Raw genomic sequence first — 16,733 nt, 5'->3', positions numbered from 1 at the left:
GATCTACATTTATTTAAAACCTTAAATTTAAAAGCCTGAGGCTTGAGAATAAAGACTTTTCTGGAAGAAATGTGTTTCCTCCAATTCAAGAAACCTGTATGTGGAATGAGGAGCAGTGTGTATTTATTATGGGATGGAACAGAGTGAGGAAAATAACTGTACCTTCATCTTTAAAAATTAAAGTCTCTGAGGAAAACTGTTTACAGTTGAGCAAAATTGGTCCAAAGCTGTAAAGTCTTAGCTGCTGTTGAGGAAAACACTATGCTGCTGGAAGAATAGCTGTCTGTGCTGCTCTGACAAATATTAATGACCTGATTGAGAGGAATGAGTGCCTGTGCGCACAAATACATGCGTGAATGCCTAACTTGAACAGCCCCTCTCAATTTGCCCTAGTCTAAGTGAATAGAAAATTGTTTATGAGCTCTGACAGATGGGCTCTCACAGATTTTGTGGGAATAGTTTAACCATGTTTGCCAGAGGTTACTGTTCCTACAGCAGAAGTGGTACTCCAGCGCTGGCACAGTCGCAGGTCAGACCCAGCGCATCTGGCAGGGCTGGTGTGTCAGAGCCCTGAAACAGTACAGTTTATACTGCTCTCCAATGCCCCTGAGCATACAGGCTGTTTTCTCACCTCCTGTATGTAAATACATATACACAATACATGCATATTTATTCACGTGCATGCAAACACACACAGACGTATGCATGTGTGTATATGCATGCACACATACTCGTGCATAGGTATATAAACTGTGTGGGCTATCATCTTCTGAATTTATCTGCAAGTGACTGACCAGCACGTTGGGTGCCTGGGACAGAGTTTAGAAGCAGAAGGACAACAAACAGAATAAAGTAAGACACTGCAAATGGTACCTTGGAGCAAAGCCATTTCTGAATTGCACTTGCTGAGTTCGACTTACTTACTTACTTAATAATGGTGTGTTAAATTGCACTACTTTTCATTTAGCTTAGCTTAAGATCACTATTAGTTCTGCAGACCTCTAACAGACTCATTCTTCAATAACAACAAAAAAATCCATGAGCTGCTAATCCCTTAAATGAAAAATACTGCCTTGATTCCCGTATGAGGCCCTTTGATGCAAGGGGGCAAATTTCAAGTGAACATGGAGGTTTTGAACCTGATTTCATTTGAAAGGCTCATACGAAGCAAACACGGAAAGCTTTGAACTGATAAGAGTATGAATTGCAGTTGCCTGTTCCTGAGACTCATCCCTGCACTGTCCCAGCGTGCTCATTGGTCTTTCTTTGTCTCATTTTAGAAAGTGCAAATTGTTGTGACTGTTTTGGACTATGACAAGATTGGCAAGAACGATGCCATCGGGAAGGTCTTTGTGGGCTACAACAGCACCGGCGCGGAGCTGCGACATTGGTCAGACATGCTGGCCAACCCCCGGCGGCCCATCGCACAGTGGCACACCTTACAGCCCGAAGAAGAGGTAGATGCTATGCTGGCAGTCAAGAAGTAAATTAAATTAAATTAAATTTCAAAAAAAAGAAGAAGAAGAAGAAGAAGAAGCCTTTCTGCATTTGCCCACATAGTGCTCTTTAGCCAGTATCTGTAAATACCTCAGTAATATGGGTCCTTTCATTTCCAGCCATGTGTTCCTGACACAGATCAGTTGTACTTTCAAAATCTGTTTTAATTTGCACAAATTTAAATGTAGACAGCCCTCTAAAGGCGCTTCATTTCACCACTGCCCCCCAGATCTACTCTTCTTTTAAGCAATATGATGTGTAGATAGAGCATGACAGAAATTATTTATTGTATCACACAGTTGTATATATACACCAGTATGCTGAGAATTTATTTCTAGTTTGTGTATTTGTATGTTGTAAGCGTTTCCTAATCTGTGTATATCTAGATGTTTTTAATAAGATGTTCTATTTTAAATTATGTAAATTGACTGAGATATAGGAGAGCTGATAATATATTATAGGGTAACTATAGTATCGTCTGCATTCCAGAAAAAAAATTCCAACTTATAAGGCACTAGTAGTGTTACACTGACATCTTAAAGGACAACTTAAATCTGAGCTTTCAACTGAACCGTTCTAATAACACGCTCTGCGTACACAGCGAATCTTGGAGGGGCAGATCCCATTCGGTAGACTTCTTTCACAGGCGACTTAGCATGATCTGAGCAGCTCCRTGGCTGACCTCAAGGAAACGTAGCCAGAAGCCAGGATAGAATTTTTTCTGTATATATTCCAAAATGAACATTCAACAGACTGAAATGGCTTTAGATTGAAAGTTGAGGAAGCAGTTCCATAGGAGGCAACAACTTCATCTACCACCCAAAGTAAAACAGCATTGCAGGGTTGTGCAGGGCTAGGGGCTGGGCGAGGGTGGGGGGAGATTCAGCAGTCGTGACGTGCTGCCATGAAACCAAGAGTAGCTCTCCGTTATCACCTTTATACGAAATTTGCATACTGTGAATTCCATCCATGATTTCACATGATAATGAGTTTGCACATTAGACTTTGTAACAAAATATTTTATTATACTAACTCAGATTAAGAAGGAATGCAGAATATTTTTTAGACACAGTCGTGTGAGTTTATTATACAAAATAGTTTCATGGTGAACAAACAGTATTGTAATCCCATCAGAAGATGACAAAATTTAGCCATAGTTCTAAATGCACTTCAAAGTAAGCCAAAAGAGAACAGCTAGTGACCTTTTATATACTATTTATACTTAAGTTTTAATTTGTCCTTTAAAAAAAAAGCGAAAACAAACAAAGAACAAGTTCTAGAAAACTGAAGCAACCTCTTCTGTATACTAGATGCTCGTTTCAGGAGGAGTTTTTAAATGTTTTCAATGTTATTATGTAGTAAATGGCACTATTATGAAGCTATTAGTCATTCCATAAGAGTCTTGAAAGACTGCTCTGTGTATCACTGTGACTGCCGTGTGTGCTTAGAAATGTAGTTTTCTCAGTGGATAGCAATCAATTTATTCCGTAGTGATATTGTAATAATACTGCCATTCCCTTCTACTGCACTGCCGAAGGACCGCATAGCACAAGCAGTTCTAGTTATTACGGACCAATTTAGAACTGGCGAGCTATGCAGGGGACAAGGATGTTATATAGACTGGGTTGACCCACGCAGCATTTTGTCAAGCCCTGTGCAATATTCTACTTTTCCAACCTCCCTCCCTCTATTGTAGACAGTCATCTTACGGCTAGACAGCATGTCATCTCAGCTTGTAGCATCTCATCAAGTCATTTAGGGCATCACTTCGATTTTATGTACCATCCTTTGAGGCCCCTTGTTTATCTTTCCAAGCTGTGAATATATTTATTTATAATACTTTGAAGATTAATTATTTTCAGCACTGCAAGCTACCCCAGAAATGTGGAATTGCTATACCTTTTGGAGGAAGGCATGAGATGGTAGCTATTAATCATCTTATCATTTGTATTGGAAACAAATTATTGGGGGAGGGAAAAGAAAAAGGGATGGACGTGATTGCAGAATTCTGTACTGAAAATTAGATTCCACCACCCGCTCCAAGGCTTTGCTTCTAAGAGGGGTGTGACAGTCTGGGGCGGGGGGGGGGGCCAGTGAGATGGCCAAGCACTAACACTTTCAGTACATTGGGAATAAAGGAAGCAGCAAAGAAATGGGAGGAGAATTAAAAAAAAAAAAAAAAAAAGCTGAACCACTCCCCACCTCCAAAAGTAAGAATAGCAAAACCCATTTTTTATCTTTTTTTTTTTTTACATGAAACATGGAAAAAACACAAGTGAGACATTTTCTGATCTAAACAGGCGCATACATGCAAAGCATCAAGCTGGGATACTTTAAAAATCTTAACCTTAAGGACCAAACCCCACCAAAGAAAAGAAGAACTAGACAGACAGATTCCCAGCGGGAGAACAGATACTCAGCTTCATGATACCAACTTTAAGTTGTTCATTCGGGATAGCTGCAGGTTCAGACTGCCAGAGCCGATGCGTTGTGTTAAGGTATTCTTAATGCTTTCTCTTCCTACACTGCCAGACTGAATGTCATCATAGGATTGGTTTGTAATGTGCTGCGCGTCTCAGAGACTGAACCTGCTGTTCGACCCAGGTGACATTTTCATCCTCAGAGAAGCCACATGTACCTTTCTGACAAAGCTGTGTGAAGTATTAGAATCTGATGCTGTAGAAAGATCCTAGTTGCCTTTGTGTATATTTACTGCCTGCTTGAGTGTTTCTCTGTGTGGGTTTTCTCTGTATCTTGTAGAAATGTTTGGGGTGTTTAATCCTGCCATATCGCTCGTGGCCCGCGAGCTGACAACTTTAGCCGTATTTTACCTTCATTTTTGATGAGGTGGTTTATATTTTGTTTCACTTTTTGTGTAGTGACTTCCCACAGTAGTTTTCCAGTTGTCGTTAAAATAACATACATATTACACAGATATTCAATAAAAATGTTTTATTTCCTGTTGATGTCTTCGTGTTTCTCTTCTGATTTAAAGTTAAAAAAAAATTCACTCTAAACTTTAGCACAGCCATCATTTAGCAAGTTTTCCAAATGTAACTGCTGCTTCACCTTCAGCAGTGCTGCAAACCGCTGTTTTCCCCAGTGTGTCAGAAGACACCGAGCCACAGCCAGGAGTTTGCCGGTAGAGGAGTCTTCATCTTTATTGCAGACCAACAAATATTGCCCTGTTTTCCCAAGGCCTCCAAGAATATCATTCTTTACCAAAATAAAGGCTAGTTTCTATATAGTGACAAAAACGCCAAGTAGTGCCCCAGGCAGTACTCTAGTGACCTGGGTTACGGCAGTGGTAGGGTCAGTTTGGAGGGAGATGGTATATTTTAACGTAAATGCATGAGCTGCTTCTAAGATGGCCATAAAATGAAGCTTCTTGCAGCCTTAAGATCATTATGTAAGAGATTAATACTGTTTATGGAAAAAACGATGTGGGAGGAAGTGAATCCACAAATCAAAAATGATCAAAACAACATTGTGCTGTGAAGCAATTTACGTTCCTGAGCCTCGGGAAACAGCCCCAAAGAACTGTAGCCCTGTTTGCTTTATATAACCATTTTCCACAGCAGTCCCTGTTACCCTGCTCTCAAAGAAATAGGCCCATTCCTTTCAGGAACCTCATTATGGTAATTACTGGTATGTACCCTTCTAACCACAGCTTTTGACTGCACCAAGGCTTACTAAGAATAAAAGTGTTATTTTGTAAGTGTTTCCAGGGCAGACCGCTTTCCCTATTCCCCCTGCTCAGTATGTGCTCTCTTTTCTCCCAGCTTTTTTCTTTTTCCCCATCACCTCGAGTCAGTGAGCACCAACTGGATGAGATGCCACTTCACCTTCACTCTCTCAGCAAGTGAGGGCAAGCTGACCTCTCCGGGCGGTTCTCAGTGCCAAAGCGAGTTTGAGAGCAGTTGCTACAGACCTGCGGGAGCTGAGGTAACACTCCCAAYCCGTCACTGTACTTCCCTCTAGATACCAGCAGGCACCGTATTACGGAGCTAGGAGATGCTGCTGGTCCTTTCTGCTACGAGGTGGTCCTTCCTTCGTCACCCAAGCCACTGCAAGGCCAGCCCAMGTGTGTACTTCCCTAAGAATAGCAGTTTGCTTCTTAAGAATGGACCGGAATCGTAGGCTATCAGTGTAAATAAATAAAAACATCTTGATCCTGTACRTATTGGCCATTTTTGCTCACGATGAGACTACCAAAATGACAACTTTGTCACTCAAAATGAGTTCTTCTAACAGAGCTAATCAAGTAAAGCTAGTGGTTACAACTAATAAAAGGAAAAAAGCTTCATCTAATAGCTGTTATACTAAGTGGGAAAAACAGCAAAAATTACGAATTTTATTCAGCTCATTTAACCCCTAATCAGCTGTCAAGAAAAACATTCTTCCCTACTGACAGACTCAGTTACCAAAGCAAAGACATACCAAATAATCTATGTCTTTCGATCACGCTTCACATCATGAGTCAACGAAAGTTATTGCCTGTTATTTTTGCAAAGCAAAAATTAGATCATTATATTTTTCTGATTATTCTAACAGTCAATTCCCTTATTTATTTATGCATTAGCATTTTTCACTCCAGGCTCCCAGTTCAGTTTTTTTTTTTTTATAAACAAACTATCCTGCGTTTCATATAGCTAGCAAATTCTTGTCCAGGCCCTATTTTTAGTATCAGTTAGAAGTCAAACTTCGTTTTGGTTGCTGTCCAAAGGTAAAATAAATTATATCGAAATATTTTTCTGTATACATCATGAAGAAGATTTTTTTTTTTTTACACTGCTTTGTTTTCTGTGTTTGTGCTTTGATGGCACCTTTTCTTTTTTTTAACAGTTTTACCCAATCTTGGTTACCTTTACCATATGTGCAGTAAGTCCTTTTACACTTAATCTAGAGAGCACTCTTAATACTGCACAGGAGAATGGCTGCAACAGTACGTGACCAACTGGTGCTGGAAGAAATTTAACTCTATGAGGTACTTTATAACTGACATCTACGCAGTATTTTCAGACACAAGAGGCATACTAAGGAGTTTACTTAAAGATCTTGCTGTGTTCAGTGTAAAAAAAAAAAAAAAAAAAAAAAAAAAGTTCTATAAACTAAAGGATGTTCTAGAGATACTGCATGGTGCTAATGAACAGGCTAGATATGCCAAGGGGGTGAAGAGTCTTCTTCCAAGCTTTTTGGGTAGGGAGAAGATGGATAGGTGGTTTAATCTTTTTGTTTTACACAAACACTGTGCCAATAGCACAGTGAGCTCTTGATCAGTCATCTAGACCAAAAAAAAAAAAAAAAAGAGTTTCATCTTCTGACAGAACCAGACTCATCATTTTGACAGCTCACATTTAATTTTAGTCAACCATTTCAAAACTCTGTATACTTTATTATTGCTTACAAAAAACAACGAAAGCATTCAGTACATGATGCACTAGTGTCATATGCTAAAAAGAGGCACCAGCAGGTGTTGTCAAAAAATCAAATGACTGATGCACAAAAGTGGCAGAACAGTCGCTGATCRAGAATATCCCACAATCCTGCACAAAGCCCCCAAACTTTACTCCTGTTCGTTCAGAGTCCGAGGACAAGTCTCTCCTTATCGCTTGTGCTTGCTCTAGCAGGTTTCTTCTTTGGTGTCGCTCGCCCCTAAGAGCACCGCTGTCACTGAGAGGTTGTTCGAAGCGCTGAACATGGACCTGCCGTCGATGAGCTCCGGGTCGGGWGTAGGGTGTATTTGTCTTCTCCACCGACCGTTGAGCGCAGAGAGGAAGGGCTGCAGCTGTAATCCTGACCGAAAGCCTGACAGTTTGCAACAGGGCATCGTACGCTGAGGTCGATTCTTTCACWCTTAGCCAGAACTGTTATCGTCTGCTCGTCCTCGCCAAAGACTGACCCCGAGGCTCAGTCACTTACAGCCYGCTCAGGACATTTTCTTCTTTTTGCAAAACCGGCAATGTTCTTAAACCTGCTTTACGGAGATATTCTCTGTGACATTCACAAAGTCAAATGGCTTTTCTGTATTTTCTTTCTTCCATAGAGTAGGTTGCCTCCATTGTTTAACTCAGTTAAGCACTTCAGAGGTAGCTTTGAAGTTTTTAAAAGCAGCTAAAAATTGCTGAATTGGCTCTAACGGACTCCTTCGTGCTTCAGCAGCCCCTGTGGTTTCACTCACTGCTCTCCAAGCCCACACCGTGCTCTCTCCCTCATGGCCAAATGCCCTAAAATGGCAGATTAGCACGGAAATGAAGTAATCATAGGGTAAGAAGTAGAGTTCTTTTCTTATGGAGCAGAAATTGGTCAGAACCCCCCCCCCCCCGAAGATTAAAACTTCAGCACAGTGTGACATTAGCAGTGGGGTGTTAAGAGGTCCCTTGTGGTTGAAAATTTATTAATGATCTAGAAAATAGAGCTGAAAGATGAGCCGGCAAAATTTAGCAATGGTACAAAATTGTTTCAGCTGGAACAGATGTAAATTATGAGGCTATCTTCATCTACTGAGAACTAAGTATTCAGGCAGGCATTTTAACCCAAATACTATTTTTCACTTATTGTGGACAAGCTGTGAACAAAACTGTTCTTAGAGACGATTTCATACAAGAAGATCAGAAAGTAGGAGAGCTGTTCAAGCCATTAATGACAATGAAGGCAGAAGATCTTTTTTTTACAGGATTTAATAATAAAAAACAGACTTCTCAACAGTTTCCAACGATGCACATGAAAGTGTATGATGAAGTGGGAGTATAAAAAATGTTATTCAAATTACTAACTTCACATACATTTTTAAACTTCATGCGCATTATTTGGAATATGTTTAATTATAAAAAAATATTTTGCACACCCATAGGGACACATCAGTACATCCCAGCAGAGTATTGTGTAGAGGTACTGTGGTCCCTGGAAGAAGCAGGCGCATTAGGGCACCGGCATCCCAGGAAGCTGCGATGCTTCCTGACTTCAGYAAGGGCATTTCCCCGTTGCAGTTCTTGCTGCCACTGACACATAACATCCTCCATGCAAATGTGTCAAAATGCTTTTCAGCRCTGACTAATGCTTGAAAATCACCTGTTGGAAAACTGGAAAATAGTACCTTGATAAAAGCTGGTATATGAGCTAGTATAAAACAAGAAACTCTCCACAGCAGCTGAACCAGGTAAGTCTCTGTATCTTAGACATAGGGTGTAAAAAGGATTTGAGGGAGACTCTGGCAGGAAAAAGCTGTGAGAAATAGATGTAAAACCAGCTAATCTTGGAGGAAACATAAGACATTTATGGAGGTGATTAAAATTAACAGAAAAATAAATGTGCGTCAAATGAATAGATGTTTCCTAGCTACACTTTTACCTTACTACAACCGGAGCAAAAGAATCTAGCAACAGATTTGTACCAAAGCAAAGATGATTCCTACCTAGGCCATATATTGTCCTGTCTTTGAGCTTTAGTTCTCCAGAACAAAAAACTGAGAAGATTCAGGAAATCATTGCAGTTTTGCTTCACTCTTCAGAAAAAAGACTTYACCATATAGAGAACAGCATCTCCCTGTCCTGTCCAGTCATGAGAATTGTTTAATGCTTTCACTCCTTGGCTTTAACATGACCAAATAGCTGCCAAAAAAGGTTTGAGCACTGTGACCATAATTAAATCTGCAGTAATTAAGAATGCAATAATAGCAAGCATGGAAAACAAGTAAACTTCTCTAGCTGACATTTTATGTTCAGATAATACAGGGGAATAAATGGGGGGGAGGAGGGAGAAATGCAGGGGAAAAAAAAWTCACTGCCAAATCAGGGGACCAAACCTTCATCCATTCCCATACTGGCCCAGGACCAAATAGTCTAATTCATTTTTGTCTTTCCCCGTGTCACTGACTAACAAGATCTCTTCTAACTTAAATTTTGATCCCATRTTTGTTGCTTGTTTGTGTTACTTTTACAATGTTCCATCACCCAGCTGAGCACAAACTGCTCTACTGTTGATTCCGCTCGTTCTTTCCCTTGCTCCACCTCTGCTTAACCAGTTTTTCTTCCCTTTCTGAAGTTCATTGTCTGTGCAGAATACAGCTCCCAACAATCTCCTAGGAACATGGATTTACGGAAAAACACCAAGTTTCGAAAGTCTTTGCAACCAATTAATACRTGCTTCAAGATATAAATTAGAAAGATGCTACAATGATTAATCATTCCCACAATATAATACTTTTTCTGTACCCAAACAGTGTAAGTCTACCTTCTTCGTGATCTTATAGTATAACTTATTAGCACGGATGAGTCATACTAGCACTTCAAAGAAATGCAGTGGCCCTTCTGAAATGTGATGGACGGGGCCGCATCAAGGGCAGGGTTTTTTCCCGCCCCCCTCATACCAGAAATTCTAAATCAGTCCGCACCAAGACTTTCATCTTCTCAAGTGCCTTCATCACAGCTCCTGTAACCCTTTCCCTGAGATAGGGCAAACTCTCTGGCTTCCTACCACCATAATGCAAGCACATTTTGTGACAACCGAGGGAGCTGACGATCAGTATGAACCGCACGCCAGCTTCAGCCAGTCTCCTCCCAGCCTTGTTTGAAGCCGGTTGCACAGATACTTCTTTAATCACATGCTAAGACGACTATCTCAGCCCTTGGGTCGCTGAGGCAGGTTTGGCTCACGTTCTCTCTTTACAGTGACTCTTCYGAACACGGAGCAAATTTTTGCCCCCTCCACTATGCCATATCCATTTCCAGTTATCTTAAAAAGCAAAACTAAATGAGACAACAAGGTAGATAGCAAATGTTACACGGAAAGTCAATGCAGCTGAAGTAAAAGTGAACTTACTGGAATCTAGTTTTTAAAATAAATTGAAAGAATAGCCAAGTTTTTAAAATTAATTGTCTGGGAACCCCTTCATTTTCCTGATAGCCAGGCTACCTGTTTTACAGTATTCACTTTCGTTGGTACTTGCATGCATTAGTTATCTTCTGGGTGACAGCTACATAAATCCTTTTACACTCTTGATATGTTCAAGGATAGATGAGAGGCTCCTTCACAACAGGATATTTCATGTCCTCGCACAATTACACAACAGGTTCCTTGACTAGCAGCTGTTCAATATAAATATGCACTGGCACACTGTATTGCTGAGCACCTTTACAGCTAAGCAGCAACACACCATTCCTCACTGCGTGTATTACATGGCATATACCACACTTTCCTACTTCATTTACTCTCACACTGTTGCTGCGTTTGTCTTCCTTTTTTCCTAGTGTKGAGAGCATACGCAACTGGGGTCCACAATCTGGGCACCTAGGCATTACTATAATATTGTTAGAGATACCAATGCTGAAGCCACAGCAAAAASCTTCCAGATCCCTAGCTTTTAACTTTGCAAATACGAAACTAGAAGCAACATAATCTACTAAACAATCATTTTATCGTCAGTCAAGCCACCTTATTCAAAAGATCTCTGGATTTTCAATATGCTTAAAGAYTGCTGTACCCAGAATATAAAAAAAAGAAGACAAGATTAATGCCATTTCCTGATCATCTCATTAACAATATAGTCYCACACTGTAGAACAGCCACTTACTGTGACATGTTTCTCTAGAGCTGAGTTAGTTTTCAAAACCCTGCAAAACCCTTTTCCTCTGAACTRCTTATCAGAACATAAGAAAACAGCTGATCCTGTTAATTATCATCTAAAGCAGTTATCCATGGAGTGTAGTTCATCTTACTAGCAGCAATGTGTCAGGAAAAATATAAAATAAAACAAACAAATAAACATCTTGGGATTTACTGATCTGGCTAATAGCATGAAATAACTGATTCCTARCACATTGCTCCCCATTTCCGTCTGGAAAATACAGGCCAGTGTCAGCCCTAGGTGTAATAACAGAAAGCACAGACTTTTAGTAGAGAGCCATAACCTATTTGCTTAGTTTGTGGCTACAGGCTGGCAGGCAGGTTTCCTATATTTATTAAAACTACAGTGTGTGTAGCCAAGACAGGATGTATGGCCAGGTCTCCCTCTTCACTGGCGTTTCAGGATGTTACTCTAAGGACACTGTCTAGGGCAGCAAAGGACCCTAGCTTGGGCAGAGCGAGGTTTGGCATCAGCCTTTTTTTGCTTCCCTTCCCTTCCTACCGGGTGTAAAAGCCATATGAGGGAGTTGAGTCAGAGTTTTACTGGTAAAACTAGCAACAAGGAGCCAGAACATTTCTGCTGCATAGATGTCTAGCATTAGTCAAGTCAGTCTAGCRACACTCATCACCCACTGCCTCTCACCTGCCAAATGTGCTGGAGCGTTAGCTTAACAAACCCAAGTTTCTGGCCTTCACATGAAAGTGTGTCAGTTTGTGGATGGACATCTGCTAGACTGTATGATGATTCTGTAAATAAAAAGCAGGTGAAACTGCCATTAAACATTCCCAACTATAAAGCTAAATTCTTTCACCGGTGGCARCACTGGTACTGAATCATGCTGTATTTTCTTTCCTGCTCTGCAGTCTAGGGCTGCATTTCCCAAACCTTCCAGGGCCCTAACCATCCTTCCAGCTCCAGTTGTGTTTTTGCTGGGCTTACAGTCCCAGTTAAATGAACTTCTGGGTTTACGAGCTAATTAAGTAACTGCTGGCCTCATGGGCAGAAGACTACATTGTAACTAAGGTGATCAAATTTTATTCATGACTCAATAAATTGGCTTTTTTTCAGGGAATCTYATGTAATTTACTTCATCTTGCCTCTGTTTCCACACATGTAACTAAGAACCAATGAACACATCGGCTTTTCAGCACACTGTATAAACCTTAAMCATCATATCTAAACAGTAATTTCAGTAGTGCGTAGGTAAGCATTATTACTTTTTTTTTTTTCCTGTAGACAGAAATTGAATACCACGTACTTACTTACTTACGATCCACTCTGCTCCACACTGGATATAGCAACGATAAGGATTTTGGCTGTGATTCARCTCAAATCTTAAGAATATCTGGACACTCTCACTGAGCAGTAAAGTATCACTAAGGTGGTTTTAGAGATCTAGCGAAGCTGCAGACTGAAACAGCAGTGCACTTCCACATTAGAGAAGAACATCATATTGGTTGGTCTCTAGCTGCAAACAAAAGCACTGTTTTCACCACTGTCTTTTCTGAGCAACACTTCCTACCCGCTCCCAAATAAGATTTATGCCAAGGTAAAGAAATGGTATGCCATGAGCAAGCACTATATGCACTTCATTGCTCATTCAGGGTCGGGTTGATTAGGATCAGAAGCCTAATTTCTAGATCTGTCACGTTTTTATCATCTAAAGCATTTGCAAAGCTAGGTTGTTGAATTATCYGTCCTTCATATTCAACTATCAAGCTGCAACTTTCCTTAAATTGAGAATACCGTTCCGTTATGCTTTTATCATGTTACTCATATTCCTTCCTCKTAGTGCAGCTGTAGCTCCACTTTGTGGAAGATGACTTGCAGGCATTCAAATTTTTCCATGCACTTTGCTGTATTTCTTTCTTCTACCTAGCTGCTAAATATACCAAAAGGAACTGCAAAATACAGCAATCAAGARACTGAAAGAAAATGCATTTCCTACMTTTCTAGATAGGCAGCTATGGAAATTGCCTGACCACAGGTCCATTTCTGCAAAGGAGAAAGAAGAATTTTTCAATCTGTTCAGTATCCTGTTGAATATTATAATAGAAATTAATTTATTTCATCTCTCGGGAAATTTTTCAGCTTTAGCGTTAATGTCAGAGCTGAAATGACATCATTTTGAGAGTCCAGATGCTACAGTTATGAATACTCTCAAAGGTATTTAATAATAGAAATAGTTAATTGTGAGTTCCTTGTAAAACTCGTTTCCCACACAGTGGAAGAGAACTGGATTCCTGATAGGGTTACTCACTGATTTCACTGAACTGGAACAATTTTCCAAGGATGGTAGTTTGGAATAGACTTTCTTTAAAAAAGCGYTAGTACTTCTGGATGCTGCAGAATCGGTTCAGTTTATAATGAGGGTGGGAGCTTAAGACATCTGACTGTAGGTATCCGCGTAGAGGTGTCTGTCTACATGTGCACCAGATTTTTAATTCCTGTGATAGATGGTGGAATTTAGTTAATAGAGACAGAGCAGGTTAGATGATAGACAGCAATTTCAGTGATAAGGCAGTGAGAGACCGCATCAGGGACCCACACTTCTCGCTTGTTCCTGATGCCTATACCAGGAACTGAGGCATGCGGTGCTCCTGCAGACAGCTCTAAGTGGACATCCGGATTTRATATCAATTTCAAAATAAATCTCTCAGAACATCCAAAGTCACCTTCTAAGGAGTTGGTTCTGCATGGGATAAAATATTATCCTGGCAGAGATTTTGAAGCGATGTAGGAACCCTTCTCAGTGCAGACCACATTCTGCGCTTCAGTTGAGCCTGCTCTCTTAATTGTAAGTTCATGCCATGTCAGACCATGCCAAGAGCTGTAAAGCCTTACTAAGTGCTGGTCACGTCAGTTTGATCATAACCACATGCCACGTCAGAAGAAGGAGAAGAGAGAGGATTATCCTTTTATCAGGTGAGGGCATTAGCTCAGCTTTGGAGTTTAAGGCCAGTGCTTTTAATGCTTTGTACACCATACTCAAGCCCGATCCACTAAAAGAGGTGAAAGCAGCTAAGGTGCTTTGAAACACTCACCGATGACTCTGTTGTCTTTTGGCAATTTCATTTCAGTCATGATCTTGTCTGAGAAGCAAGTCCCAGCTCTATGTGAGAAGTAGGATACAGACACATTTTGAACGAGCTTTGKAAGTCATTTGAGGACCTTTCAGAGAGCAGAAGGGTAAGGGAAAAAAGCAACACGATCGTTTGCCACGACGCTGGAAGTGCTGAGCAGGGTACTTCAGCTGCTTTTGCGTGCGGAGCTTTGCAGACTACCCTCAGCGCCGAGGGACGGAGCCCTTGCGGCACTGGAACGTGCAGCTCTCCGTGCTCATGGAGCAAATGAGAGCGAACACTGCAAAAACCAACAGCGGCCCAAAGAAGAAACGTGAGCAAGTTGGATGCTCCACCGTGCCTCACTTGTATACACACAACCCAGGGAAAGCTCTTAAAGGGAAGCGCAAATCGCTGCCAGCCACGCTGCGGCTCTGAAGGAAGCAGGAGGAGGAGTGGGGCTGCCTGCTCCAGAAGTCGGGGCTGGGAGGAGGAAGCGTTCGGAAAGGCTTGTTTACTTTAAATAAATTCAAGGAACTAACATAGCAAGTAAGTGGCTGTGCTGTGTCTCACACCCGTGGAAGTCATATCCTTGACCACCTTGAGGAGTAAACAGACGTGGAGCCCTGGCAGCAGCCCGTGTTTCAGGACGGCTGGAACATACCCCGTGCCCGTGTTGACAGTCCAGGGCTTTAAATTCCCACCAGGTCTCTCTACGCAGACCATTAATCTGGGGGAGTTTCCCAAACAGCTCTCGTTGGAGAAATCGAAATGTCGTCTTCCTAGGGTTTAGCGTAACTCCAGGGAAGCGGGCCATGTAAACAGTCTGGGCCGCTGGATGAAAGGAATGCAGCGAGGAATGAAGGCGAAGGGCTAGAAAGTTAATTCCTGTAAACAAAACAGTCAGCTTCTTTAAAATTAAACACATACCTATCTTCCTACTGTTTCATATACGCACAACCAGCTCAGTTAATTCCTGAAATATGAGAGGCAGTGGCCTAGCTTGCACGAAAACATTGCTCTAAGCTTTGCTTAAGGAATTAAATTTATGAGAGTATAAAGCATGTACTATTATGAGGTTTTGGCGTTATATGACAGAAGCCCCAAAGCTGCACACAAGGGGCTGAATAAATTTAAGAAAATAGTGAGACTTCGCGATAGAGTTGAAATCCATCTCATCTATTTGATACATGTTTTAAATAATGCTTCTTCTTTTTTTTTTTTTTTTTTTGAAATGACATCAAAGTAAATAAATCTGTAAGAGAAACTTGAAAACAGGAATAACTCCAAATGCAGAATTTGTGCAGAAGTTTTCAGGTATGTAAATACGGTGAAGAAGACGACAACAGGGTAATCTTGCATGGTCATGAAACGCTAGTATGACAATTTCCCAGAAGCTTAAAAAATGCTTTTCTTAAGCTCTTGGGCTTGTAATGTTCCTGGTTAATGACAGCACAGGTTACTGTGCAGTGTGTAAAAGTAACCACAAGATGTCAGGAACAGACCGAGAACACCAGCCTCTCGGCATAGACCGAGATTCAAACCTACAGAGACGCTCATTTCAAAAGCACTTGACAAGCACAGATGTCATTGCTAATATTGTGTCATTACTTCACACTTAAGAAAATGCCAACATAAGAAAATGAGAAAAATATCTAATTTTGCTATACTTCTAAAATAAAAGAAAAATATGCTTTTCATCCCCTACTGTTACTCACTTTTTTAATACTCAGAACATTTAACTAAGGCCTGAATATTTTCATGTTTTAAACCAAGGCCCCCATGTGCGTGCATGTGTATACACACGCGCGTGTGTGCACACACACACAGTCAGCTTCTGCATCAAAGCACGCCATTTGCTTGGCATGTGCTACAACAAATCATTTTCAATGATTTTTCTCAAGGACAACTTTCTGAAGCTAAAATGTGTGTAGCGGRCATTGCAAAGTCTGCAATGACTGAATAGTTTTGAAACAATTCACTAGCATTGCTTTGTCACCGAAACACAAGGACAACTTCTTTTGACTGCTGCCCTTTATTTCAGCAGATTCCCTTTTAGTGTGCTCAGGGGAAGATATTGATTATTATGAACAGAACTGAGCTCAGTATATCGTAGACCTAAATGTTTATGACATTTAAGATTACACTGCTGATCTACTCTCTGGCTTTTGCTCTCTCTTCAGAAGATTTTACTCTAGTAGATTTTTGTAACTTTTCTATTTCCTCATACCCACCTCTAATCTTACCCAGCACTGTGATGACAAATGGAACAGTAAAAACCCACTCGTGGATTTATTTCTRGGTGGCTACTGCTATGCAGAGGGCAACTTGTAGTCTATTTGAAGATATTCTGAAAAAATATAATATACCACCTTTCAGATCCTAAATTTCCAGGTCATATTTTTTCATTTTAAAATGTAAATGGTCATGCAGAAACAGCAACAATCACTAGGGCTTTATCAGATATAGCCCCTCATAGATTTGAGAACATGTGTTGCTCCTGTCTTGCTTTCAGCTAGCCATCTCCAAATGGCTCAGATTCACATACA

General features: G+C 40.7%; 1 protein-coding gene across 3 annotated transcripts in view; it reads left to right on the top strand.

The window, feature by feature from the left end:
* SYT1 (synaptotagmin 1) overlaps positions 1-3,574 on the top strand; it is a 269,749-nt gene extending 266,175 nt beyond the window's left edge. For all 3 annotated transcript variants that reach the window (XM_085320512.1, XM_085320510.1, XM_085320511.1), the window contains one exon: positions 1,281-3,574. In XM_085320512.1, coding sequence (XP_085176638.1) covers positions 1,281-1,487 — 207 coding nt within the window. In that variant the 3' untranslated portion in view covers positions 1,488-3,574. The remainder of the gene's footprint in view (positions 1-1,280) is intronic.
* The last annotated feature ends 13,159 nt before the right edge of the window (positions 3,575-16,733 follow it).

Source organism: Rhea americana, unplaced genomic scaffold (assembly GCF_003343005.1).
Source record: "Rhea americana isolate MKP2758 unplaced genomic scaffold, rheAme1 scaffold_64, whole genome shotgun sequence".
NCBI lineage: Eukaryota > Metazoa > Chordata > Aves > Rheiformes > Rheidae > Rhea > Rhea americana.
The sequence above is the reverse complement of the archived record's forward strand: the minus strand, read 5'-3'. Positions and strand labels throughout refer to the sequence as shown.